Genomic DNA, 27,938 nt, shown 5'->3' with positions numbered 1-27,938 from the left:
GTTAGTAAATTCTGATTCGTCACTCTCTCTAGCACATGTGGGTCACAGACCTCCCAACTTGTGAATTAAGTGGAGATGTTTTCACCTTTGGTGATTAAATCTAAAGATAGGCAAAGTAGATTTAATCTCATTATCACATCAGTTATATATTCTCTCTTGAATTTCTCATGGCATTTTAGGTAACACATTTTGAAATTGGAATTTACTGTTATATATTTCCTCTTTAAACTTGACCTGTTTCAGTAAAGGGCACTAGCTATCATTTTCCTAGTCACCCAGATTTATAACTTTGGTCATTAAGTTGCCAAGCTTTGAAGATTTTTAACTCCATAACATTTTTTGTTTGTTTTTTTACCTTTTCCAACTGACCTACCCTCCATCATGGCTTAGGCCCTCATAAACTCTTGCCTAAAGAATTGTAATAGTCTCTTAATTTGTGTCTCTATTTCTTCTCAATTTCATTTCTAATCTTTCTTATTGACACCTGAAATAGTCCTTCCAAGGTACAGGTCTGATGATGTCATTCTCTTGCTCAAAAACTCTCATTGATTTTCCATTGCTTCTCAGATAAAATGTAAATGTCTCAGTTTGTATTTAAGGTCCTTCACACTCTGTCTTCTACCTGCATTTCCAACATTATTTCCCTTTATGAATTCCTTATCTAGCCAGGCAGTAGTACTGTCTTTTTACCACATTCATTTATCTCCTCTCTTGGAATGTGTAATATCCTCATCATTGCTTTTCAGAATTCTTATATTCTGTCCAAGATCAACTGCTATATTTTCTTTGAAATCTATCATAAACCCCTCTTCTTTGTTGTTCATTTTACTTGCCTTCATTTTCCTTTTACTCTGCTTTTTTTGCATATGCTGTGTGTTCATGGTAGCATGTAAGTTTCTTGGGAGAAGATACTTTGTCATTTTTGTCTTTGTATCCCCTAGCCCTAGCATTCTTCTTGCTTTGTACTTTAATGTTGTTGAATTTACTAACCTGCTAATTAATAAATCATCTCCTGTGATACCATTATGCTATCAAGAACTAGAAGAAGAAACTTCACGTTGTTCTTTGTTATTGTTCAGCCATGTGAACTCTTTATGACCTCATTTGGGATTTTCTTGGCAAAAAGTGCCATTTCCTTCTCCAGCTAATTTTATAGTTGAGGAAACTAAGGCAAATAAGATTAAGTGACTTGCTCAGGATCATGTAGCTAGTATGTGTTGGAGGCCAGATTTCAACTCAGGAAGATTAATCTTCCTGCCTCCAGGCCTGGCAATCTGTTCATTGTACTACCTAGCTACCCTTAATATTTACTTGTTTGTTTTTTGTAACTAAAATTTATAAATCAACTGAGAGGCGAGTGTTAAAGTAGAAGAGTACCAGGAGAGACCTGGGACTGAATCCCTCATCTGTACTACTTACCATTTGAAAGACAATGGGTAAATCACTCACTCTCTCTGAGTCTTTGTTTCCTCATCTGTAAAATGGGACCATTAATACTATAAGTGACTATCTTATAAAGTTGTGAGACACTGTATGCAAAATACTTTTCCAACTTCTTTTTATCCTGGACCTATGATTTAATTTTTTGGGGAACCCATAGTGAGGAAATTCTCTTTACCAATGCAGATCAGCCCCTGTCCTTCATAGTAGTGAAAAATATAGAATTATTATTAATTAGTCTAGAATAAACTAAACAGAACTCAAAATTTACATGAAATATTTTGAAACTATACTTTTAAAGAAGCAGGTTAGCTTTTAGAAGACAAAGGTGGAATCTGATTTCAGCTTCTACCCTTATTCTAGTTCTTTGTCTTACAAATTGGTTGTTAGGAAGAGTGGGAAAGAGTATAAATTGTTACAGGCATTATTTGATCACTACTGAAGAAGCAAGTTAAAGCTTTTACTTTTGACAATGCACCAGGAACTGAATTCCTTCCCTAAAGGGTAGATCATTTGATATAGACAATTTGTCTTTATTCAGGGTACTTAGAAATCCTTCAGTGATAGGGGCTTTTATTTGATGGCCAAAGAGTAGTATATGAACTGACATGAAACTTAAGCCTCTTACAACTTCCAAGGTATGTGCTTATGCTTAACGTGTTTCAGTTGAATTATTCTTGTCAGTGATATAAAGTATGATTCTAAGGTTGATTTGAAAAATGACAAATCATTAATAATCAAGTACCATGTGTTTTCCTTTTTTGTTTAAAAAAACTATTCAATTTATTATTGTTAGTGGATGATATCTTTAAATGGAAAATTTAAAATCAAAATTGGCTTGCTTATTTTTAAAAACTAGAGCTGTTTTTGTTTTCTAGGTGTTCATTGTACTCATGGTTTCAATAGAACTGGTTTCCTCATATGTGCCTTCTTGGTTGAGAAGATGGATTGGAGGTAATTTTTCACATTCTAAATGGGAAAGAGATATTTGGTAAAAGGAACACAAAACTTTTAGTGATGTATTTTTTTAAACCCCTACCTTCTTTCTTAGAATAAATAGTGTGAATTGGTTCTGAGGCAGAAAAGTGGTAAGGGTTAGGCAGTGGGGCTTAAGTGATTTGCCCAGGATCACGCAGCTAGGACACGTCTCAGGCCAGATTTGATCTCAGGATCTCCTGTCTTTAGGCCTGGCTCCCATTCCACTGAGCCAACTAGATGCCCGCTAAGTATTTTTATACTTATTTTGCCAAGGTCTTCAGCTTCTTGGCCAAATGAGAGTGAAATGGGTCTGGTTTCAGGCATGTCAGTTTTTAGGATGTGTGATGTGGTATATTAATTAAAACTTCAGTTGAATGCTAATGTTTTGGCTATAACATGTGTTTTATTTGCTTTTTAATACTTCAAAACTATCTTTGATTTTATTAGTTTGAGTATTCTTTCCCCCAGTGTAGAGTATAACCTGTCTGTACCTGAATCATCCTTATAAATTGCTGTGGCCAAAAAATTTAATCACCTCTTAGTAAATCTTCTGATAGGCCTCTCTGAACTTAACTAAGCTTATCTTTAGAGGATAGGCACTGTTCCTAGGCCTATAGTTGAAACCTTATTTGGTAGGAATTACCAGAATTTGTTCCTTTTGAACTTGTGTATTCTCTTAAGAATTAGATAATTACCACTCCATTTTAATTACCAAAACTTAAAAAAATTTCTTATAAAAAGAGTAGTGACAAATTCTTCAAGTGTATTTTATAATTTTAAGTTGACCTAGGAAGATTATAATTACTGCTTTATAACAGTTGGATGCCATTTAGTATGGAATAATAATAATTGCTCATGTTTGTATATTTTAGATTTATAAAGTGTTTTCTGTCTATTAGCTAGCTAGGACAAGTATTATTATGCCCATTTTTTTGAGGAACTCAGTTTCAGAACTTGCCACTATCACACAGCTCAAAGTGGCAGACTTACAACTTGTATGCAGGCCATCTAACTGGCTCAGTGATATTTCTGTAATAGCATGTTGCCAGTGTTTTAGAGTCATTAGAACTGAATGGAGAGGAGAATACTAGGGCAGGAATTATTTAACAGAAAGAAAGTACGTACTATATGTAAAGCACCATGCTAGATCTTGGCATAGTGAAATCTAATTTAATTGTTGATTCTTAGAAAGGTCGGTTTCGAATTATAATTTTTTTTGGTTAAATTGAACATTTACCTAACTCTTGAATCTTTAGTTGTAGAACAGATCTACCTTTTGGTATATAAACGTTTATCTTACAAATGTTTGGTGTATACAAAGAGTTTGGTATGGATTTTGGGTTGAGGAGGTGGGAAAATTTGGAGCATTTGATTTAGAGGTTAAGATATGATATTATAACAAAAATAAAATGAACATAGAGATGTTTTTCTTAGCCATTATGTTCCCTTCTTGCTGGATGACTAGCAGTCATTCTTGGCTTAGCTGTAGCAGTTGTATATTACTCTTAGCTGTATGCATACGCATGCACACACATATGTATTTGCACATATATATTTTCATAGCTTGCCATTACCTTTGCATCCATCTGATTCTAAGAAGAATGGAAGTAGGCAAAGGTTCTGTTGTCTACAGGTGCCTTCTATTGCCTTCTCCCATTTCCACATTTCTACTTCTTTGTAGAGGTGGAAATAAAACTGAAATTTTCTGTACTTGGTCCATGATAGTGGATTAGTAGAGATGGAAAGGATTAGAAGGTGTAGACAGCTGAAGGTAGAGGGAGAGGGAGAAGGTACTGTATGTGTGTGTGCATGTATGTAGAAGTTAGCTGAGAGAGAATCAGGAAAGATCTTTTTCATTCAGGGTAAATCCCTCTGCATATTGAGGGAGAGGTAAGGCTTATAGCATATTGGAGTCAAGGATCCCTTCAACTGTTTGCTGAACTGTGAGAGAACATGGTGGAACCTCAGGGTGTAGAAAGTAATTTTGACTAGCTCACCTGAGCTTAAGAGAAAGCAGGGCATTGAAATCAGTGGCTAAAAGGGCATGGTGTTTAGAACTGAAAATTAATGGTGATGTTAGCTCACATTTCTATAATGCTTTATAGTTTATGGAATAATATTCTTCAGAGCAATCCTGTGAAATAGTGTAATTTTTATTAATTGTTATTGATGAGGAAGAGGAGGCACAGGATTCACTCAGGAATCTTCCCTAGGGTCACATTGCTAGCTAGTAACTGTCAGCTGGGGCCTGAACCCAACCTTTCTGATTTCAGGTTGTTTTTAGAACTGCCAAGCAGTTGGAAAATCTTTATTTTTTATTTTTTTTGAAAACCCTTACCTTCCATCTTGGAATCAATACTCTATATTGGTTCTAAGGCAGAAGAGTGGTAAGGGCTAAGCAATGGGGGTCAAGTGACTTGCCCAGGGTCACACAGTTAGGAAGTGTCTGAGGCCAGATTTGAACCTAGGACCTCCCGTCTCTAGGCCTGGTTCTCAATCCACTGAGTCACCCAGCTTCCCCTCGATTGAAAATCTTTAAAATATAGCATCCATTGCAGTGCTTCGAGCTTGGAATCTTAGACAAACTTAGTCACAGAATGAGAAATCTTCCTGTGGTCATTGTCAACCTTCAAGAAACCTAGAGAAAATTTCCCATTCCTAGCATCTGTTTTCCAAAAAGATTTAAGCTTAAGAAGTCAGAGTTCTATGTAAACCTCAGTGGAATGGATTTTGATAGAAACACACCATTTAAGATACTTGTTCTACTCCCCTGTCATCTGCTCAGGTAACTGAGGTTCTTTTCTTTCCAGTTTGTATCAAATCATTGGCTGAGCTGATATCATTTATTAATCATTTTGTTTAACTAGTTTCAGATTTATGTAGGACAAGATTGCTAAAGTTCTATTCTTTGAAACTGGTGGGATAAGAGTGTACACTTCTGAATTAGTATTTGCCAAAAGAATAAGAGGAGGAAACAATGTCACAACTGTACTGATAACAAGTTATCAAGCAGCATTTCAAATCATTAATTTATTTTTATAGGCCCTTAACTCCTGTCTTGTAATCAGAATTAGAATGTGTGTTGATTCCAAGGCAAAAAAGCAGAAAAATCTAGGCAGTGGGGCTTAATTGACTTGCCATGGTTTCACAGCTAGGAAGTGTCTGAGGTCATATTTGAATCCAGAACCTTCTGTCTGTAGTCCTGGTTCTCATTCCACTGAGCCACCTAGCTGCAAGTTATCAAGTAGTATTTTTAATCACTAGGTTAAAATGATCTTCTGCCCCCTAAATTTGTTAAGAGTCTTTTCCAGATTTCTTTTTCACTTAATCTCACTCTCCTTGGAATTATTTTTGTTTGTATATTTAGTCTTCTTCCTCATCAGAGCAGAGCTTGTGTCAAATCTTTGGTTTAGAAAAATCCTTGCATTTAAGTCCTTAATAAAAGTTTATTAATGATATACTAAGTTATATTGCTAGACAGAGATCATTTAGAAATAATTCATAACTCAGAGGGTTATTTTGAAGAATTAATTACTTTTGCCTTTTTTCTTTTGGTACTTTATAAGTTAATACATAAGAAATTTTAGGGAATCATTTCTCAGAAATAATTTGGCTTCATATTTTTCCTTAGTATTGAAGCAGCAGTTGCTACTTTTGCCCAAGCCAGGCCACCAGGAATCTATAAAGGTGATTATTTGAAAGAACTTTTTCGACGTTATGGGGATGTAGAAGAAGCACCTCCCCCACCTTTATTACCAGAGTGGTGTTTTGAAGAAGAAGAGGAGGAGGATGAGGAAGAGGAGGGAAAAAAGGAATCAGAGCCTGGATCAAGTACTTCCTTTGTTAAAAGAAGAAAAGAACGTTTAAAACTGGTAATGTTTTCCAGTAATATTTTGGTTACTTTTGCCTTTTATTCCCTGTAAGTGTCTTGAGAGTTGTGAAAATGTTAAATTGACAGGTTTTTTTGAAGCTAATTTTTTGTTCTTTCCTTCTCATAGAATTACATAGAATATTGCTAGATAAACAAGTTTCATGATTGAAAGCTGCCCCTGCTAGAAGTAGGTAGTTTTGGAAAGGTCTTAGAAATAATATGGTTTAATCTCTTGTCTCATTCAGAAATCCTTTGCAATGGGCGTCAATTTTAGTAGTGTTAATTTATTTTGACTTCAATTTTTTGATGTAAAAAACACCTCTTAGAGCTCTGATGTAAAGTGATGTAACATAATTTCATTAATACTTTTGTGCATAGTCATAGTTAATATTTTTTGTACTGATGATTTTCTTAGAGAACCCCCTAATGAAGAAAATCCTCCTGTATGAATGCATATTGCTATCTACTCTACAACTTCTAGAGTCTTAGAGGTTTTTTGTTTGTTTAGGCCACTAAGAGGTTAAATGACTCAGAATATATCTCTATCTCTATCTCTATCTCTATCTCTATCTCTGTCTCTGTCTCTATCTCTATCTCTATCTCTATCTCTATCTCTATCTCTATCTCTATCTCTATCTCTATCTATATCTATACCTATACCTATATCTGTATCTATATCTGCATCTGCATCTGCATCTGCATCTGCATCTATATCTATAGTTAGCTTTTCAATGTGTTATCTGTCTGCCTTTCAGACTAAGGAAAAATTTTGGGTTCTAAGACAGTACTCACCTTCAGGGTATTATTACCTTGAACTCATGGAGAAAAGTGAGCAGTAATTCCTATATATTTCCATTTTCTATGGATGATCTTTCACCACTCCCTTCTGTTGTTCCTCCCTAATAATGTAGAAACCTTCAGGTTTAGTAGCAACTACCACCCAAGGGGGATTCAAATTAAAAAGGCCATAATGAGACTGAGTTTATCCAGATCAGAAATGTGTCTTTAATTAAGCTCTTCCAGGTTTCTTCACGTTGAATACTTGGTTTCTGTATTCTCTATTCCTCAATCTCCTGCTCATCTGTATAGTTAAAAATAATTGTTTTAATTAGCAGATGACTATTAATAATAGTGGTTTATGATTTTTTAAAAACTCTATACATCTGTCAATACTGTGGAGTCTTTTACTGTCTTTAATAAATCGCCTTGCTAGTCTCAAACATTAGCTTCCTATGAAAAAGCACCAAATAAAAAAGTAAGAAGTATCATATTTTAGTGTTGTTGAAAAGGGAAAATTGCTGATTATATTATTTATTTGTAGTTATATATTATATATATATTACATATATATTACATATATATTATATGTGTATCCCCCACCCATCTATCCACACACCCAGATAGTTGGCATTGTGGGTACAGTGCCTAGCCCTAGAGTCAAATCTGGCCTTAGACTCTTACTAGCTGTGTAACCATGCCTAAGTCACTTCACCCTGTTTTCTTTAGTTTCTTCATATGTAAAATGAGCTGGGGAAAGAAAAGGCAGTTCTCCAGTACCTTTGCTAAGAAAATCCCAAATTGGTCACAAAGATTTAGATATGACTAAAAATTTTGACTAAATAACAAAACAAATATGTATGTGTATTTCCTAGCTTATATTTATATGTTGGTCAGAATGGATTACTGGAAATATTGAAATGATAATGAAATTAATTAGTGGGAATGATAACAGTGGTTGATTAATAATTTGCTTAGTAAATGTGATGAAAATAATTTTTCTAGTTATACCAAATAACTTTTTTGAGTCTTTAAGAACATGGTTAATTTTAAATTTCGTTATAACTGGTAGCCTATTGGGAATTCAAAATGGTTTAAAATCATAATAATTTTGTTATTATAGAAAAATCCCATTTTATTATGGTTATCTTTCTGTGGAATTATATATCTATGATTGATCAAGTCATATTTTCTCTGAAACAGGAACCACAATATATGAAAGCATAATATTATGTAGTAGCCTTTATTTCATGTCATTTATATTCCTTCATAACAGTATTACAAAATAGCTTATATAATATATAATAATTTAGCTATGACAATAACATACATTTAAAAAGTTGTTATTGCTATTTTCTATTAGAATAAATGATTTTTCTTTTTAGTTTTTGAAAAGGAAATTTTAAATCCTCTGACATCTAGAATCCTTTTAGTATATTTAAGATACTTATAAAGGCTATAATTCTATAATCCCAAATTTATTTATACTTATTTTTAAAAAAATGTTCTCTAATGGCAATGTCCAAAAAGTCCACAAGATGGGGATAATGTCCAAGGAAATTATTATTGGCTTTCCCTGTTGTTTTCAAAGAGATCTTTTATCATCCAGAGTAGTGTTGTTTTCTTTTTCTTTGTTGATAATCAGGGAAAGGCATCATGTTGAGAATGCTTGTGTTATTAATCCAAAGACAATAGTTATTCTTATCATCATTATGTACTTGATCATAAATTATGGTAATGTTTAGTTTTTATAGACCTGATCTGGTTTCAAATGTTGGCTTTGCCACTTACTATCATTATGACCTTAAACAAATTGTTTTGACTTTTCTAGGACCCCATTCTTCATCTATAAAAAATGAAGGATTGAAATACATGGCCTCTAGGGTACCTTCTGACTCTAAATCTAGGGTCCTTTGATCTTAAAATAAAGAAATTTGGGCTTTGTGAAGTTAAATGACTAAGGTTCCTCATATGGTTCCTCATACTGTATGAGATGGAAATCGAACTCTCCAGTCCCTGATTCCAAGGTCCAATACTCTTTCTTCTATGCCATACTTCCTTTCAAATATAATATAAAGTTCTGTTATAATTTGGATGCTATTCTTATTTTAGTGATATTTAAAATGGATACAAAAATATTGTCTCTTTTTTGAAAATTAGAAAATTCATTTTCAGATGGATCATTTTTCCAGAAGTAAAATTTTACATTTGGAGAGAACCTGTAATATTAATGTGAATCTGAATTTCTTGAAGCTGAATAGCTCTAGTCCAAACATAGGTTGACACTTAAAAAAAAAAAAAAAGAAATTGAGAAACTAGTGAGATAAGGAAACAAAATTGAATTAAAGATTTGATTACAGAACTTTTGAAGAGAGACTTAATTTATGAAAAGAATTTGTCTGCTCTTACCATGAAAAAACAGCACATCAAAAACCTTACTTTTTGCAACTATTTTTTCTTAAAATGAATTTTTATGAACAACAAAGCTATTAATTATTTTTAATGCCTTTATAGTCATTGTGTACACATTTCTTTTAGGTACTGCTTTCTTTACTTGCATTACTTTGTAGGCTTTCATAAGATTTATTCAGCTACTCATTAGCTTGTGGACATTTAAGTTGTTTCCAGTCCCTTATATGTCTAAATAAATATTGTGTTTATGCACATATGTTTGAACAAATCTTTTTTTCCCTTTCATAACAGCATTAAGGTATACTGTCAATACTGTTATTATTGAATCTATCAAATAATATGTTTATTTTTGTGACTTTCTTAAAGAGACCTTAGTTTGTTAATTCTTAAATTGATAAGATATTCTTTATCCTCCTGTTATATCACCACTCTTGTCTCTGGTCTTGTCCTTCCTCTTAGAATCCCAAGAACTAATTGAGAATATTTCCTTTTTAGATAAGAGATTACCTAGGTATGGGAGAAAACTTACTTTTATTTTTACACTCCTATTTTATTTAAATGGTTTCTGACAGAGTATTTGCCAGAGGTTAGGAGATGAGAAAGGACTCCATATTCATATCCTTATTAAATTGCATTCGTTAGATTTAGAAATTTTCAGATGCCATTCCAGACACTTGCTAGTCAAGAGGCCTCAGGCAAGTCACTTGACCTTGTTGAAATCTCAGTTTCCTCAGCTATAAAATGGAATCAGTGATACTTATACTACTTACTTCAATGCATTCAATTCAATACACATTTATTAATTACCTACAACTGAGGGAATTAGGACAAGTAGCTAATTGTGGGAATTGAGTAAGCCATACTGACCCCATCTTGTGACTCAATTCTGGAGCTAGCTCAGTTCCCTTTTTATTCAATCTGGGTCTAGTCCAATTTCTGTTTTGTGAGAACTATTTATTCAGAATTGGGAGAAAACCTTATTGTATTGTTTGAACCTAGCCCTGTGTGGCTGGGAAGCTGTATCACCTCTGCCTGTTGCTTAGAGACTGTTGACTAAGGGACCTAGGTTATGTTCACTAGAAATGCAGTCAGATCCTCAGATTGATGCAGGGAGTTTTCCCATGGTTATATATTTCAAGTAACTCCTATATCTTATCTGAAAATTGGCCCCTTACTGATCAATTAGTTATTGTTTACATGTTCCTTTGATTGTATACAGACATTTGGGGGACTTGTTCTTACTTCAGGGAATTGCACTTACCTGTTTATTCTCCCCCTCCCAACTTGGAAAGGCTTTAGTCTTTCCTCCAGTTAAAAACCAGATTATCTGATGTTGTATCCTGATTAATAGTTTCCTTTTAATTAATTCGTTTTATTTGATTAATTGTTTTTAATGTATAAAAGTCTATCTCTCCCTGTATTTGGGGTCCAATGCCAAAACTTAGGGGGCTTAGCCCTGGTTTGTTGAGCAATTAGGACAAATTGCTTAATAAATCAATATGTTCAGAAGACCGAACCTTTGTTTCCTCAGTCATTTCATCTTTCACCCATCACAAGTATTGTGCTAAGTTCTGGAGATATAGAGATGAAAATGCAGTAGTCCCCAACTTCATGGAGTTCACATTTTGTTGGGAAGAAAGCAAGGCAGTAAATACCCAAGTCCTTAATGTTTATCCTGTATATTTCATTCTGTATGTTAAATCAATCACCTCTCTGTCTAGAGGAGGATATCACAGATTATCAGCAGCACTCTAAAATCATGGCTGGTCATTGCACTTGGAATTCTAGATTCAAGCCTGTATCATTTGCATAAGACTTCTCATAAATGGAGAGAATGATTACTTGATTGCTGTCGGCCTGCTTGAGGGATGGAATAGGCACAAGAGCTCTGGAGAAGAAAGACATTCTTCTTGCTTCAAATTTTGAGAGAACATGTGGTTGACTCTTAGGGAGAGACTTGGAAAGAAAGAGAATAGACTTTGGAAGACTGACATAGGGGAAAGGAAAGTTAGCTTCTCAGTATATCCCTGATTTTCAGTTTTCTTCCCTAGAGACTTTGGGGAATTTCCCCCAGGCAGAGATTGGGGACTGTCTCTCAGTTGAGCTGAGGTATCTTGCTCGCAGTGGGAGAGGTCATTCATGTTATGTATTGTTTGGTATATTGTAATATGTGTAACTTTTCTGATACCCTTGCTTGGATAAATGAGTTTATTTGCTGTTGACTATTTGTAATGTTCTTTTGTGAAACTTACGTTTTGGTGGGAAGCAATCATAACTTTTGATATGAGTTGTTCTTTACCAGTATTTAGTGGGTATGTGTGAAATATGGGGAGGGTGGGGTAGAGATTAATATAGAGTTCTAGACATTTAACTAGCCATCAGGCTGCAGGCAAGTCACTTTTGTTGAAACCTGAGTTTTATCATCTGTAAAATGAAGACAATGATATTTGTGCTATCTTTGTGGAGTTTTAATTCAATTTAGCAAGCAATCATCCACAGTGTAGGTAATTTAGTCTGGCATCTCCTATCTGAGGAGAGCAGAGCAACCAACTTTATGGCTTCAATCTCCTGTACTCCTCCAGACTTCAATCAGAGCCTCTCTTGAAGAGAGTGGGCAAGATTTCCAGAGATTCTATAAACTGCATTTAAACAAAACATGTGTTGTCCATATGGATAACCTATTTGGACAACATATGCCTCATACTTGATCTAAGACCTTTCAAAGATGTTTTTCTTTATAATACTATTATATAAGTTCTGGTCTAGTTCACTTTCCTCTGAATCAATTCATACAAGTCTTCTCTCAGTTTTCTCTGATTCTATCCATTAGTATTCCATTATATATAAAATACTTCTTCAACCATTGTCAATTGATGCTATAAGGGGTTTAGTAATTTACCCATAGCAAGGGATCCTTTGTCTACAAAATCCTGTTGCTCCTAAAATTGCTTTCAACTATTTCTTAGTGGTGGGAGCACTCTAATTTTTTAATATCTTCAATGTGGTTAGGAGAAATAGAATGGGCACCAGCAGTTAAAATGAACCCTAAATATTCTACATTGGGGAGACACCAGTGAACCTCTGGCCTCTTTTATGTAGTTCTAAAAGAAGGTGTTTGCTATCTTCTTGGCATACTATGGCATTTGGTGAGGTCAAGAGCAAATCATCCACATATTGAATTAAACTGCTATTAAATTTAATATTATCTGCATCTTGACTCAAAATTTGTGAGAACAGTGTAGGACTGTCCACAAACTCTTGTAGCAGTTGGCACCAGGTTCACTGGAAACCTTTCCAGGTGAAGGCAAGTATATTTGTGGAATTCTCATGAATTGGTATTAAGAAGAATGCTGAGCACAAGTCTACTACAGTAAAGTATGTGGCTGTACTAGGAATAGAGGAGATGATTGTGTTTGGGTTTGGAACCACAGAATATCTTTTTATGGCATGATTATTTATAGCCCTTAAATCTTGTACAAATCTATATATATATTTTTCATCTGGGCCTAATTTTGACTTTTTAACGGGTAATAGGTGTATTATATTCTGCATGGAATTATTATTCCTTGCTCAATTAACAAATTTATTACTGGGGTAATTCCCTCAATTGCCTCTTTTGATAGGGAGTACTGAGGAATAGAAGGAGGTGGGCCACCTTTTGTTTTACTTTGTACAGGAACAGCTGATTTAAGTAGGTCTACATTGGAAGAAGATGTGGCCCAGAGAGATTCAGGTATATCAGCTGGTTTTTCTGCTAGTGGGAGGCCCTTTCACCTCCTGACTGAGAGAAGTACAGGGAGCAAATTTAAAGATTCCTCAGGTAATTCTAGTGTCATAGCACCATCTTGACAAGCACATGTTATTGTGGTTCTGAGTTTACATAATAGGTCTCATCCTAGCAAATTTATAGGGGAACCAGGCATCAAAAGAAAAGAATGTTCTACTGATAAGGGTCCTACAAATACCAATCAAGGGGAAGGTTTTTGGACCTTTTGAGGTGTTCCTGGTACACCTACTACATTTAGAGAGCCAATAGAATTGTATTCGGCACCTGGTTTACTCACCAAAACTAATCTGGAAGGTCCAATATGTAGGAGGCAATCATAATATGTGTTCCCAACTTTTAGGGTTACATGAGGTTCATTACTATGTGGGGGAGAATTTTGTAGACTAGCAAGATTCTTGCCATTTTTACTTTAAGAGTTAGTTCTTAGTAGTTGGTTAGAATCAAGTCCAGAATAGCAATATCTGTAAGAAATAAAATTAATATAGAGGGATAAAATTAAAAATATCATGGTTTCAAAGGGTTTATTGAAAGCTTTTTAGAAAATTGAAGCCACGTGCCTGTTGAGTTAGTTCAAAAGTCGCACCATTACCTCTGCCTACCAAGCTGCTTCAGCTGGAAAAAGAGGGGTTGTGCCCTTTCAGGCACTGCCTTTTATTCTTCTCCTCATGTGATTACACTTCCTGTATATGTGATGTTATAGATAAAAAGGGGGTACACTAAAGTTAGGGGTGTGATCTCCTTCCTTTGCTGATTGATGGGGAGGGGTAAAAGGTGAATGAGGTGATAGGAGAGGAATAAAAGGGAAGGCTGAGTTTAGGGAGGAATGGACAAGGTGGTCTTAGGATGGTCAGGGTACAGGGTGAGGTGTTCAGGAGAGGCAGCTAATACAGACTAGACACCCGGGCTGGAGACAGAGGATATTTGGGTAATAGGCTGAATCCTTCCAGGCAGGGAAGGTCCTTTTATAGACACAAGGAATAGGACCAGTCAGAATTGGTTTGAATCTGACTTGAGGGCTTTCTAGTCAGTTTCTCAAGTCCTCAAAGGAGGAATCACAAGGCTCCTCCCTGTCAGTGAAATTAAAGGGATTCAGGAGGAAGTGTTGGCCAACTACTTCCTCCCGAGATGGATGCCTCCAGTTACCCTCAGGAAATAAAAGAGCATTATTCCTTCCCCTTCAGCCTTGCCTAATTTCTTCAACACAAAGATTTTCCAGAGGATTTGATTAGGTAACCAAGGGTTTTATTAATGTTTCAGGGTTGGTCTGGAAGGAGAGAGAGGGGATTGGGGTTTCTGACAACTGCTAGGGAGAAACTCAAGAAGGGGGAGTGCTTCAGGAATGGGTTAGACTGAGAGAGAACCTGGTCTCTCAGCCTGGGAAGATTTGGCTGCTTTTAAGGTAGAGGGTATACTAAAGGGATAGTTTGAATTCAAGGATGTCCTACTTGCCTATTGGGGAAAACTAAACCCACAAAGTCTTTTCAGTAAAAACCCAAAAGCCATCCTGCCTCCCAGAGCCCCAGGAAAATAGGCAGGGAAACAGGGAAATAATATGGAGAAGGTCAGGGAGAGGTCCAAAGAAATTAGCTAGGTACAAATTGTCCAAAGACAAGGCACAGGCCAAAGCAAACCGAAGCCAAAATAGAGCTCTGGTTGATCCTTCCGCTCTGTTCAAGTGTCAGGGACCAACTGAACTTTCTCTCAGAATTCTAAGGCTCAACTGCCAGAAGTTTTCAGTTGGCCCCCTGCAAGAGCAAAAACCCCTCATGCAACTTTTGCATTACAGTGATTATCCAAGAGGAATCATGGGAAATGTAGTTTGAAAGAGAACTAAATATCCAAAGGAAATTTAGACCAGGGACCTCAAAATTGTTAAACAACACCCAAATTTCCAATATCACATACCCTATGTCACTTTGTCTTCTGAAACCTGTTACCTGTTCTGAAACATTATGTGTTCTCTGTCTGCCTCACTGTCTCTGTCCCTCTCTCTTTTTAGCAGAGACTTATAGCAGCTCTTCAAAGCATTGATGCCTCCTTCAGAACTATATCTTTTTTTTTTTTTGGGCCAGATTTATGTTTCATAATGTAAGAGGGACATTTTAGGTATTTATAGATATGTATTTAAAATGTGGTCACCAGGAATCAACAATTCAGATTGATTCCATAATTAAAATAGACCCAAATCAGGATCTGGTTTAAGGTAGTTTATTTACAATTAGGAAGGTAAAAGGTAGGTAAATAGAGAGAGGGAGAGGCCAGTCCAGGCCTGGAGAGGCCTGGACGGAGAGAGAGGGTTAAAGACTAATTAAACTAGGTTACAAGCCACAAGACCTTAGAAATCAGAGAGGCTATAAGCCTACTTAAGGCAGAGTTTGGAAAGGCCAAGGTAGGCCAAGGAAGTCAGCCTAACTTACCCACGTGACAATTCAGAGTAGAAGCATTCTGAGGTCTCAGCTGAGCACCTTTAGCACCAAGTACAAAGCCAGAACTTTTTTTACCAGGTTGTAACCCACATATTTAAAGAGATAGTGTCTCTCGTCATTTCCTGTGGGCCACCTCTAATTCAAGTGGACCAGTGGCAGCCTCTACACTGATTTGGACTGCCCAAAGGACAGTCCCTTGTTCTTGATTTGATACTTATTGTCAGGTGTGATTAACTATCTTCCCTCCCCTTTTGAGGGAGGTGGGGATGCTATAATCTAGATTGTCTGGTATGATTAAATTATCTCCACTCCCCCTGAGGGAGGTGGGGATGATATTATCTAGATGCCTAGGGTAAGTAGATTTTTGACTATGAATGGGCTAGAGTTAATTTCATTTATACAATATTAGTAACTCAATGAATTCTTTCATCTGGTTTGGTGACCTATTGCATATTTGTAACACCAAAATCTATTTCTTCCTCCTTTTTCCTTAGGTTTGTGAATTTTCTGATAGTTAGTTTACTGATATATAGTTTGACCATACCTCTTTTTTTTTTTTTTTTTTTAAACCATACCTTCCATCTTAGCATCAATAATAAGTATTGACTCTAAGGCAGAATAGTAGCAGTGACTCCCTGGGTCACATAGCTAGAAAATGTCTGAGGTCAGATTTGAACTAAGGATCTAGTATCTAGGTCTGGCTTGCTATCCATTGAGCCACCTAGCTGCCTTAACCCTACCTTTTTTCAATAATCTATTCCTTTGAATAACATATACCTTTCCCCTCTTTATTGCAATCATAATATTTACCATTTCATATTAAAAGTCCTACCTCAGTGAAGGATTTATTAAACCTTTATGCACTTTTCAAAGTTCATTCTGCATATTACCCATAATCCATATATTGTAGATAAATATGAACACAAAGTATCTTCTTTGTCTCCTGTTATTCCTTATGGATTACCGAATGCCTTTACTCCTGTTTTTCTTCTTCTACCTTAACTGTTGCTTTTTAATACATGGCTTAGTATTTGTGTCTGGACATTTTTTTTCTTTTACCATTCCTTTTTTTAGTTTAAAATACCTTCTTGGTTAGATTATCCAGTTATCAAGCAAATGTATTTTTCCTAGCCTTTACATATTTTACATAATCCTTGCCCAAAAGCCCTTCCTTTCTTTTCTCTTAGGCCATGGTTCAAAACGACAAATTCTTTTCTTCAGCACCATCTTTTTAGCCAGCTATTCTCATCTAATGTCCTTTCCTTTAATTCACATAATTGAAGAGAATTCCATCTGTTTCCCTAAATTCTACATTGTCCTCACAGCTTCATAATTCTTTAGGGGTTTAAATTAAATTTTTAAATGGAAATTAAATTTTTAAAAATTTTAATAGCAATTAATAGGAAAGATAAATGCACCTGTGGCCATCACTGCTCCTCCTGGATTGCTGCAGCACCCACCAGCGGGCAGTAGTGCCCACTTTGGGAATCACTGGTGTATGGTGTGAGATGTTGATCTAAACCTAATCTCTCCCATACTGTTTTCCAATTTTCCCAGCAGTTTTTGTCAAATAGTGGATTTTTGTCCCCAAAGTTGGGGTTTTGGGTTTATCATAGACTGTCTTGCTGAGGTTAGTTTCCCCAAGTCTATTACACTGATCCTCCCTTCTATCTTTTAGCTGGTACCATATTGTTTTGATGACCACTGTTTTATAGTACAGTTTAAGGCCTGGAACTGCTAGGCCACTTCCCTTCACATTTTTTTTCATTATTTCCCTTGATATTCTTTTTTTTTTTTTTTGCAATGGGGAGGGGGGGGTCAAGTGACTTGCCCAGGATCACACAGCTGGGAAGTGTCTGAGGTCAGATTTGAATCCCTTGATATTCTTAATCCTTTGTTCTTCTAAATGAATTTTATGTTTTTTTTTTTTTAATTTAGTAAAGAAGTTTCTTGGTAGTTTGATTGGTATGGCACTAAATAAATTAATTTGGGTAGAATGGTCATTTTTATTATGTCACCTCATCCTACCCATGAGCAATCAATGTTTTCCCACTTGTTTAGATCTATTTTTAATTGTTTGGAAAGTGTTTTGTAGTTGTGTTCATATAATTCCTGTGTTTGTTTTGGTAGAGAGAGTCCTAAGTATTTTATATTGTCTAGGATGATTTTAAATGACATTTCTCTTTCTAACTCTTGCTGTTGAGATGTGTTGGAAATATATAGAAATGCTGATGATTTATGTGCAATTATTTTGTATCTTGCCACTTTGCTAAAGTTGTTGATCATTTCCACTAGCCTTTTAGTTGATTCTCTAGGATTTTTTAAGTAGACCATCATATCATCTGCAAAGAGTGATAGCTTAGTCTTCTCATTGCCTATTTTAATGCCTTCAATTTCTTTTTCTTCTCTAATTGCTACTGCTAGTGTTTCTAGTACAATGTTAAATAATAGAGGTGATAATGGGCATCCTTGTTTCACTCCTGATCTTACTGGGAAGTCTTGTAATTTATCCCCATTGCATATGATGCTTGTTGATGGTTTTAGATATATACTGTTTAATATTTTTAGGAAAGACCCTTCTATTCCTATACTTTCTAGTGTTTTCAATAGGAATGGATGCTGTATTTTGCCAAAGGCTTTTTCAGCATCTATTGAGATAATCATGTGATTTTTGTTTGTTAGCTTGTTGATATGGTCAATTATGTGGATGGTTTTCCTAATATTGAACCATCCTTGTATTCTTGGTATTAATCCCACCTGATCATGAATAACCCTCCTGATGAGTTGCTGGAGTCTCTTTGCTAGTATTCTATTTAAGATTTTTGCATCTATGTTCATTAAGGAGATTGGTCTATAGTTTTCTTTCCCTGTTTTTGATCTACCTGGCTTTGGGATCAGTACCATATTTGTGTCATAAAAGGAATTTGGCAGAACTCCTTTGCTTATTATGTCAAATAGTTTGTATAGTATTGGAATTAGTTGTTCTTTGAATGTTTGATAGAATTCACTTGTGAATCCATCAGGTCCTTGAGATTTTTTCTTAGGGAGTTCTTTGATGGTTTGTTCAACTTCTTTTTCTGATACTGGATTATTTAAGTATTCTTTTTCTTCTGCTGTTAATCTAGGCAATTTATATTTTTGTAAATATTCATCCATCTCACCTAGAATGCTATATTTATTGCCATGTAATTGGGTAAAATATTTTTTAATGATTGCCGTGATTTCCTCTTCATTAGAGGTGAGGTCTTCCTTTTCATCTTTGACTCCGTTAATTTGGTTTCTTTTCTTTTTTTTTTTTTTAGATTGAGTGGCACTTTGTCTATTTTATTTGTTTTTTCAAAGTACCATCTTCTGATCTTGTTTACTAATTCAATAGTTCTTTTACTTTCAATTTTATTAATTTTTCCTTTTATTTTTATGATCTCTAATTTTGTTTTCATCTGGGGATTTTTAGTTTGTTCGCTTTCTAGTTTTTTGATTTGCATGCCCAATTCATTGATCTTTGCCCTCCCTAATTTGTTAATATATGCACTCAAGGATATAAATATAAAAATAAAATAAAAAAATAATTTAATTAATATAATTAATTTTATAAATATAAATCTTGACAATTCATCCTGTATAGCTTGTCACTGTTCCCTCTAAGTATACTTCTTCTAGTTACCCTGATGATAATAACAATTTTTAAGTTACCAATGTCATCTTTTTTCATAGGAATACAAATTATTTGAACTTACTGAGTCCCTGAAAAAAAGTCTGTCCCCCTTCAACCCGGCCCCTTTTAATTACCTTTTGGTGATTCTCTTGAGTTCTGTGTTTGGACTTTAAATTTTCTATTTAAGTTTGGTCTTTTCTTTATAAATGCTTGGAAGTCTTCAATTTTATTAAATGACCATACTTTTCCCCTGCAAGAATACAGTCAGTTTTTCTGGATAGTTGATTCTTGGTTGTAGACTCAGTTCTCTTGCTTTCTGGAATATTATATTACCTGCCCTCTTGTCCTTTAATGTAGATTCAGCCAGATCTTGTGTTTTCCTAACTGTGGTTCCCTGGTACCTGAATGACTTCTTTTTAGCAGCTTGTAATATTTTTTCCTTGGTTTGATAGTTTTTGATTTTGGCTATAATATTCCTGGGAGTTGTTAGTTGTGGATTAAATGTAGGAGGTGATCTGTGGATTCTTTCAATCTCTACTTTTCCCTGCTTGTTCAAGAATGTTGGAGCAGTTTTCTTGGATAATTTTATGTTGGATGATATATAGGCTTTTTCTTTTGTCATGATCTTCTGGTAATCCAATAATTCTTAAATTGTCTCTCTGCGATTTGTTTTCCAGATCTGATGTTCTGCCAATGAGGTATTTCATATTTTCCTCAAAATTTTCATTCTTTTTATTGTTTGTCATATTGTCCTCAAATTTTTCATTCTTTTGATTTTGTTTTATTTTTTATAGATTCTTGCTGCCTTGTGAAGTCATTTGCTTTTAGTTGTTGAATTCTAATTTTTAAAGACTGAATTTCATATCTGGCTTTTTGGTCATCCTTCGCCTTCTGGTCTGATTTTCTTTGTAGGTCATCTTTCACCTTCTTTCCCTTATTTTCAAACTGGTCAGTTTTGGCTTTCAAAACTCTATTTTCTTGTTTTAGTTCATGCATTTTCTTTTCCCAATTTTCTTGTATTTTGAGTTTTTCCAAAGCCTGTGTTCAATTTGCTGGAGTTTCTGTGTTTTTGCTTGTGATTCCTTGATCTTCTGTTTCATTTGCTCTTTATTCAATTCCTGGAAAGAGGGTTTCAATTGTCATTTCTTTTTTCTTTTTCTGTTGTTTACTCATAGTTTTTCCTTCCTTCCCTCATGAACTTTCTCTGCTCTACTGGTTGATTAGGTTAAGTAGATGGTTTTAATGAGGTCTGATGTAAGATCCAGCTGGCAACAGAAGTTTGTAGGTACCTTCTCTGCTGTCTATGGGGTAGAGGTGTTGGAATTTTCCAGTCCTCTGAAGATTTCTTATCTGTCTTATTGATGGGTGGGGTTGATTGCTAGAGCTTGATGTGTCCTGAGGCTAAAACCTTGAGAGAAGGGAGTAGGGTAAGATGGAGTGTTTTCACTGTGTTTAGGTTGCCCTCTCTGTTTCTCCTCTAGCCACCTCCCTGCTGTCTGTGTTCAGTCCCTTGAGATCGGCTCAGCTGTGCCATCAAGGCCCTCTCTCAGTAAGAGTGTGTTTGCCAGCCCAGAGATTCCAGGAGCCATTGGAGAGTACAGCACGTCGGGAAAGGGTCCTGGGATTCCCCTTCTTCCTTACCCTCAAACCCACAGTTCAAGAATTCAGGCCTTTTTCTTGGGATACCTCTTGAACTGTCCAGCAGGAGGATTCCTCAGCTCTGTCCTGTTATTAGATTAGGTTTTCTTTCCCCTAGAAGTGCTTTGTTTTTTATCTCAGTGTGGAACGGTATCGAGGTCTGAAGTTTTGGTCTGTCTAAGCCACCATCTTCCCAGAATTCATCAGGCATTTAGTTAAACATCTTGTGTGGTTAATATGTGCCAAGTGCTATGTATGCTAAGTGCTGGAGCTAGGAACACAAATAGAAACTATTTTCTGCCCTCAAAGAGCTTATATTTTAAGAGGTTAATAAAACCATACACCATATATATAAGCATATATACATATACATACATACTACTTATGTATATATGTGTATATATATACATACAAATAGATTTATTGATAGATACATACATACATACATACATACATATAGGTAGCTATCTAGAGATATAGTATGTATAAGCAACACAAAAACAGAAAATAGATGCCAGATAAACTTAAAAGGGCAAAGCTGTAACAGTTGTTGGGGGGAAAAATGGAGGTGGACTGCAAAGAGTATCCTGTAGTGATCTAAAGATGTTTGAATTCCCTAAAAATATGAAAAGAAAATGTTTCATCCTTTTTCAGGCAATCACTTAACATTTTTTGGAATCAGTAATGTCAAAGGAGGGAGTTCAGGGTACTAGATTCAATGTATTCAGAGAGATTAAATTTTAGAACTTTATTGATAATGAGGGGATCTTAGAAGTACCTATGAAGAAAAATATCACTTATCAAATCATAAGTGATATCCCATTTAGAATACACTAATTATTCATTAGTCAGGAGAAAATAGAGAAACAAATTAGGAATCTTTGATTTTCGGGTGGATGAATAAGTAGTATAATGGAATACTATTTGTGGTACATAAAAATGTTGAATTTAAAGAATTCAAGAAACTACAGGCAGATATGAAATAATAAAGAATGAAGAAAAGCAGAACAATCATATTGACAACTAAGTGTTTAAAATATACAGTACATGAATACTAGAAAAACTGAAAGAAAAAAAGAATCATGAAATGAAGGAAGTTGTGAATTAAAACTTATATGGATTTAGATCTTGAGGTAGGCTAAAGAATCAGTAAATATCAGAAGTTAATAGACTCCAGTGTAATTTAACGTTTCTTTTCATTTTGGTTCTGTTTTATCTCTCATATTTGTATATTGATTATCTTAAATATATTTAAAAATTTGTTAGTACCTGTATTTATATAGAAAGGATAGTCAAATATATATTCTAAAAGTTGTAAATCAATATTGATATATTGATTAGAAAGGTAAAGTTATAAGGGAGAGCATTTTTGCTTTTTCTGTGGTACTCCCCTGATTTTTTCTCTCATGAATTCTTTGAATTACGTTTATTTTAGGCAAATGAATTGAGAGGTTTAGTTTCTATAAACAGTGATGGAGAATTAGGAAGTAATAGCAAAGAGAGGAGTCTCTGGCAGCATTTGACAGGGAAGTATGGAGATAGTGTTTATAAGTATATTTTCCTCTAAATTTCTTAATTTGCTGTAGTATTGGTAATGATGTCAATATTGCAAAGAGGTTGATTACTTCTCTTATGAACCATTGTTTTTATTTTCTTGGATTACATTTAAAGCTAATTTTGTTTCACAGATTTTTTTTTTTAAAAACCAATGCCAACTTGCTTATTGGACTACACAGTAGCTTAATTGCAGCATAAAAATGAATTCTTCTCAGGATCTTTTTTTCCAGGAGCATTCAATATTTTTGTGATGTTTGAGGATTCTCTATTTTGATTACCTTGACATATCCATATATTCTTGGTATGGAATATATTGATATTTTATTCAATTCCTAGCTCATAGATTACCTAAACTTATTTAGAGGACTAAAAGTCCAGTTTTGATTTCTCTGTTGTTGCATCAAGTAACCATGGTTTAACTAATTTATATAAAGGTATAGTAATGCTCAAGGAGTATTTTGAATACAGACAGGTCCTTATTAGGGCCAAAGAATCCACAGAAGTGGTCACATTATTTGAATTCAAATTACTTATTTCTACTGGATTTGAACCAGTTACCATATGTTACAGAATCATGACTTTGAATAGTGTAAATTCAAGCACATGCAGCCATTTCATGGGGTTTCATTCTTTTCCCTAATTAGACCCTGGTTATATTTATATAAAAGCACAAAACAAATATAAGAATACATCTATTCTTTATAATTTACATGTAAGAGTTGAAGAATATGGAAGCATAATTTCAAACAAAAAGAGTAGTGATTAAGCTTTCAGATCAGGTTCAGGGGAATGGATTGATTTTGGACAAAATTACTTATCAGTTTTTTTATGTCTGATGCTTCTGTGTTTTAAATTTTAATCATATTTTTTTCTCTTTTAATTAAAGGGTGCTATTTTCTTGGAAGGCGTGACAGTTAAAGGTGTAACACAAGTAACAACTCAACCAAAGTTAGGAGAAATACAGCAAAAGTGTCATCATTTCTGTGGCTGGGAAGGGTAATGAACTTTTAAAAGCATTTTCCCCCTCTTATTTCTGCAGCACATATCAGATGGAAGCATGGGGGTGGGGCAAGGAATAGATAGATAGATGGATAGATATGTTTAACAATTAAATTTTATACTTTTGTTTAGGGCACTTAAAAAGAAATCAAATGAGAATATAGTTATCACATTATTTGATATCCGAAGTGTGCCTTTTAGGCGAAATAAAAAAGATTAACTTGACAATTAAAGTAAAATTTCATCACCCACAGGGCAAAATTAAAGATGTTAACATTGTAGCTAGTACTAATAGTTTATTTCCTGTTCTGATCCATTGCTTTGGACAGATTTATCAATTTCTTAAATACTAAGAAGGGAATTAATGGACCTACATCCTTCTATAGTTAGAGTTTAGGATAGTCATTTTCAAGTATCCAATCTATTTCATCTTTAAACCTACAATGGGTTTAAGTTGATTATATCTGAAAAGAAAATCAGTCATTTCTGTACATCACTGCAGACAGTGACAGATACTTGAAGTAATTTTTATTGATGAAGTATATTTGCACTTTGTTAAAACTCAAGTTAAATATGTGGTTCCTAAGTTTTTCTTAAAAACTCTTGTCATTGTTTTGTAGAAATCAAGTTGATTAACTAGAAATAATTGTAAGAAAATGCTGGAGTCATAAATAACTTTGGTTTTCACACTGTACAGTTTTGCTAGTATACTTTTATCTTCACTTTCAATACTTCTGTTTCACTACTTCTGGGCATCTTTTGAATAGAGACTTACAAAATCTTTTGATTTTGCTAGATTGGCTTTATGTGATATAAACATATGGGATCTGGAATAAAACTTATCATTCTAATGTAAGCCGGTGTTTGAATTTTTTTCTAAGGCAGAAGACTTGTAACAAACCTGTTTTAATTTGGTAACACTAATTTGAAACTCTTGATAATTTATATTACAAAACCTAGGTTGTCAGTAAAGATATAATAAGCTGTTAGAATATTTTGTTATATTATTCTCTTTGGATATTATGCTCATAGTAGATTTAAGACTGAAGAAAGTGATTCATGCAAGATTAATTTAGGAAATTCATTGTTTTGTACAGATACCTGCCATAAAATAATAATAATTTTTTCCTTTTTTAGTTCTGGATTCCCTGGAGCACAGCCAGTTTCCATGGACAAGCAAAATATTAAATTTCTAGAGCAGAATCCATATAAAGTAAGCTGGAAAGCAGATGGTACTCGGTAAGTTTGGCTTCTAAAATAATTTATACAAATCATCCTAATACACAAAGAAAATTACATTGTTGTTAGGGTAAGTTTGCATCCCTGAGAGTGTGAATTTCTGCTTTCTTATATGAGAAACATGTTTCAGGTCTCTTAAAAATATTTAATTTCTGTTGTGATAATTTATTCTGGCATTATGTAATCATGCCTTTGGAATTTTTTGTTTCTAGGATTCATCCATTTGTTATAATCCTACATGATAATGTTAATTGTGTTAATCTTTTCTACTTACTTCACTTTTAATGTGTTTAACGTTTTCTATTTATTTTTAAACTTTAATTGTTCAGTATACGTAAAGGTTAAATGATTTCCTGTTAAGGTTAATTTAATTTTAATTGATAATTACTGAGTATGATTAAAGGTTAAGTCATGTGCTTGTCAGTTTTATTATACAAAAAACAGTTACCTTTCTTGATTGGTTCCTTATTTTCTTCCCATTTATATTTGCATACTGTACTTTTAATCCTTTGCAAGACTGGATCTCCTTGTATAAATATTCTCTGAAGATTGTTATTATCTTTACAGCTAAAGATTGATTTAAAGGAGTTTATTGTCTCTTCCACTACAGTGCTTTACTTACTCTGAATTTTTTTGTATTGTTAATTTTTTTGGGCCAGCTTTTCTATATGCATTAGAATTATTCCTCTGATTGTGGGTGAAAATATTTGCATTTTTAGGTATTGCATAACTTTTTCTTCTTTGCAGTTTTTTCCCAAAATAGAAAAATTACTATTAAAAATGATTATTTTTTGTTCCTTTGAGTAGTTTCCTTTAAAATATTTTTGTTGCCATTTTATTTCTTAAAAATATTTTGAATGTTTCTATAGGTGATAAGTAAACATGTTACTTATGTTATAGAATCTAGTTAACTTGTGATGACTTTAGATGGAAGGTATGGAAAAATAGAATGGGAAGACATGGGCATTTTTCAGTTTGGCATTACAGTGGTAAAAGTTTTGTTTAAATGTATTTTTCTGTCTACTTTTTAGTCAGTGCTATATTTTTGATTTATGATATATGATTTTTATTCCAGAGTTTGTATAAAAATATTTTTTCCTTCATTAATTAGCCTCCTTTAGGGAAATGCCAAGTATAGCTATTTTCTTGCCATCCTTTTAGAATGGTTTTGTAAAGTGTAAAAGAAGCCACCTACTTTTGCCCCAGTTATTTGGCACATAGGTGGTACCTAGAGTTAGAAATAAGGGTTGAAAGATGCTTTTTCATTGTCATGAATTTATATAACCCCACCCCTGGGAAAAGTTGGAGAAGAAGAGTAGAGGAAGCAATACGATTTAGGAGTAATAGATGTTTGTGTGAAAGATTTGTCAGATTTAGACATGATTAAAATGACTTAGCAGTGTAATGTGAGACAAACTAATGCTGTTAAAAGAGGCAACATATTTAGAAATTGGAAATGCAAAGAACTACTGTACTTTGTCCTCATCAAACCCATTTCTAATGCTGTGTCAGGTTCATATTTTAGAAAGGGTAATGTTTTGCCAGAGAGTGTATAAATGAGTGTGACTAGGATAACAAAGGGGCTGGAGATCATTCCAGATGAGTACTTAGTGAAGGAACTAGGTATATTTAACCTGGAGATGAGAAATCTAAGGGAATATGAACTAGCTGCCTTCAAATATTTGAAGGACTGTCATGTGCAAGTTGGATTAAACTTGTTCTCTGCCCCAGAAGGAATAACAATAGAGGGCACAGGTAGAAATCCTGCTCTTCCTGCCTCTTAAAGAGACAGAGAGAGAGATTAAGAAAAATCCCTTTAACATATAGGACCTGAAGGAAGCCAGGGAAGCAAAGAGGAAGAGCAGAGGAGGGAGAGAATTCCAGGCATGGGGAACAGCTAGTGAAAATGCTTTTGAGTTGGGAGACAGAGTGTTTTGTGTAAGGAAAAGATGTTCAGTGTCAGTGGATTGCAGATTGCAATGGTGGGGGAGAGGTGCAAGAAATCTTGAAAGGTGGGAGAGGAGATTTTGTAGAATTTTGTATATTAAAACTGGGTTTTATATTTGTTCTTTGAGGTGATAGGGAGAAAATTGAGTTTATTGAATGGGGGCAGGCTCTCACAAGGTCAGATCTCCACTTTAGGAAAATCACCGACAGCTGAGTGGAAGATGGCCTAGAGTGGAGAGAGATTTGTGGCAAGGAGACCAATTATAAGGCTCTTAAAATATTCTAGGCTTATATAGGTTATAAGGGCTTGTATTAAGATGGTGACTGTGTGAGTGGAGAGGAAAGAACATAGAAGAAATATCGTGAAGGTAGAAATGATGAGATTTGACTATAGTTTGATATTGTGGGGAGTCACCTAGGGTGACACCTAGATTGTGAGCCTTAGGGGCCTCGGAAGATGGTGATACTCTTCATAGTAACAGGCAAGTTTGGAGGTGGGAAGGGTTTAAGCATAAAGGGATGAGTTCAGTTTTGAACATACTGAATTTCAGATTTTTATAAGACATTCAGTTCAAGATATTTAAAATACAGTTCGAGATGGAAGAATGATTAGCAGAGGGGTTAGGGCTGGATAAGGAAATTTGTGAATCATTAACATAGAGATGATTTATGGGACCTGGTGACATCACCAATTAAAATAGTATAGAAGGAAAAGAGAAAAGGACCCAGGATAGAACTCCTTTGAGACTCTCAAGATTAGTGAATTGACTTGGATGAAGATCTACAAAGGATACTGAGAAGAAGCAGTCAGAAAAGTAGGAGGAGGACTAGTCATTACTAGTTTCAGGAAAACCTATAGTGAAGAGTGAAAAATGTGAGTTATTCTGAGTAAAGGCTGGTAGAACTCAAGTCTGTTGATGTTGGTAAGCAAGATGGCCACTTTCAGCTCAGGGAGTCTTATGAACGCAATCTGACTTCCGTGATCTTGGTAAAAACAGTTTAATAGAGTGAATTCTCAGGATAAGGTAAGGATGGAGGTCTAGGGGAATCCCTATGCTAATACCAACTACACTTATCCCAGAACCCACTGACTTGCAAAGGTCTCTTTGGTCTCCAACAGAGTTGGAGCTACTCTACCTACCTCTTTATCTAAATCCCTAAAAAAACCTCCCTAATTCTAGCTACTTAACTCTATAGCCACTCCAAATAGTT

At 34.7% G+C, this 27,938-nt stretch overlaps 1 protein-coding gene across 2 annotated transcripts in view; it reads left to right on the top strand.

Moving 5' to 3' along the window:
* RNGTT (RNA guanylyltransferase and 5'-phosphatase) overlaps positions 1-27,938 on the top strand; it is a 383,467-nt gene that overhangs the window by 26,881 nt on the left and 328,648 nt on the right. For both annotated transcript variants that reach the window (XM_044676398.1, XM_044676397.1), the window contains exons 5-8: positions 2,319-2,394; positions 6,050-6,290; positions 23,428-23,537; positions 24,678-24,779. In XM_044676398.1, coding sequence (XP_044532333.1) covers positions 2,319-2,394; positions 6,050-6,290; positions 23,428-23,537; positions 24,678-24,779 — 529 coding nt within the window. The remainder of the gene's footprint in view (positions 1-2,318; positions 2,395-6,049; positions 6,291-23,427; positions 23,538-24,677; positions 24,780-27,938) is intronic.

This window comes from Gracilinanus agilis, chromosome 4 (genome assembly GCF_016433145.1).
Source record: "Gracilinanus agilis isolate LMUSP501 chromosome 4, AgileGrace, whole genome shotgun sequence".
Taxonomy (NCBI): Eukaryota; Metazoa; Chordata; class Mammalia; order Didelphimorphia; family Didelphidae; genus Gracilinanus; species Gracilinanus agilis.
This window is presented reverse-complemented; position numbering and strand designations above follow the sequence as displayed.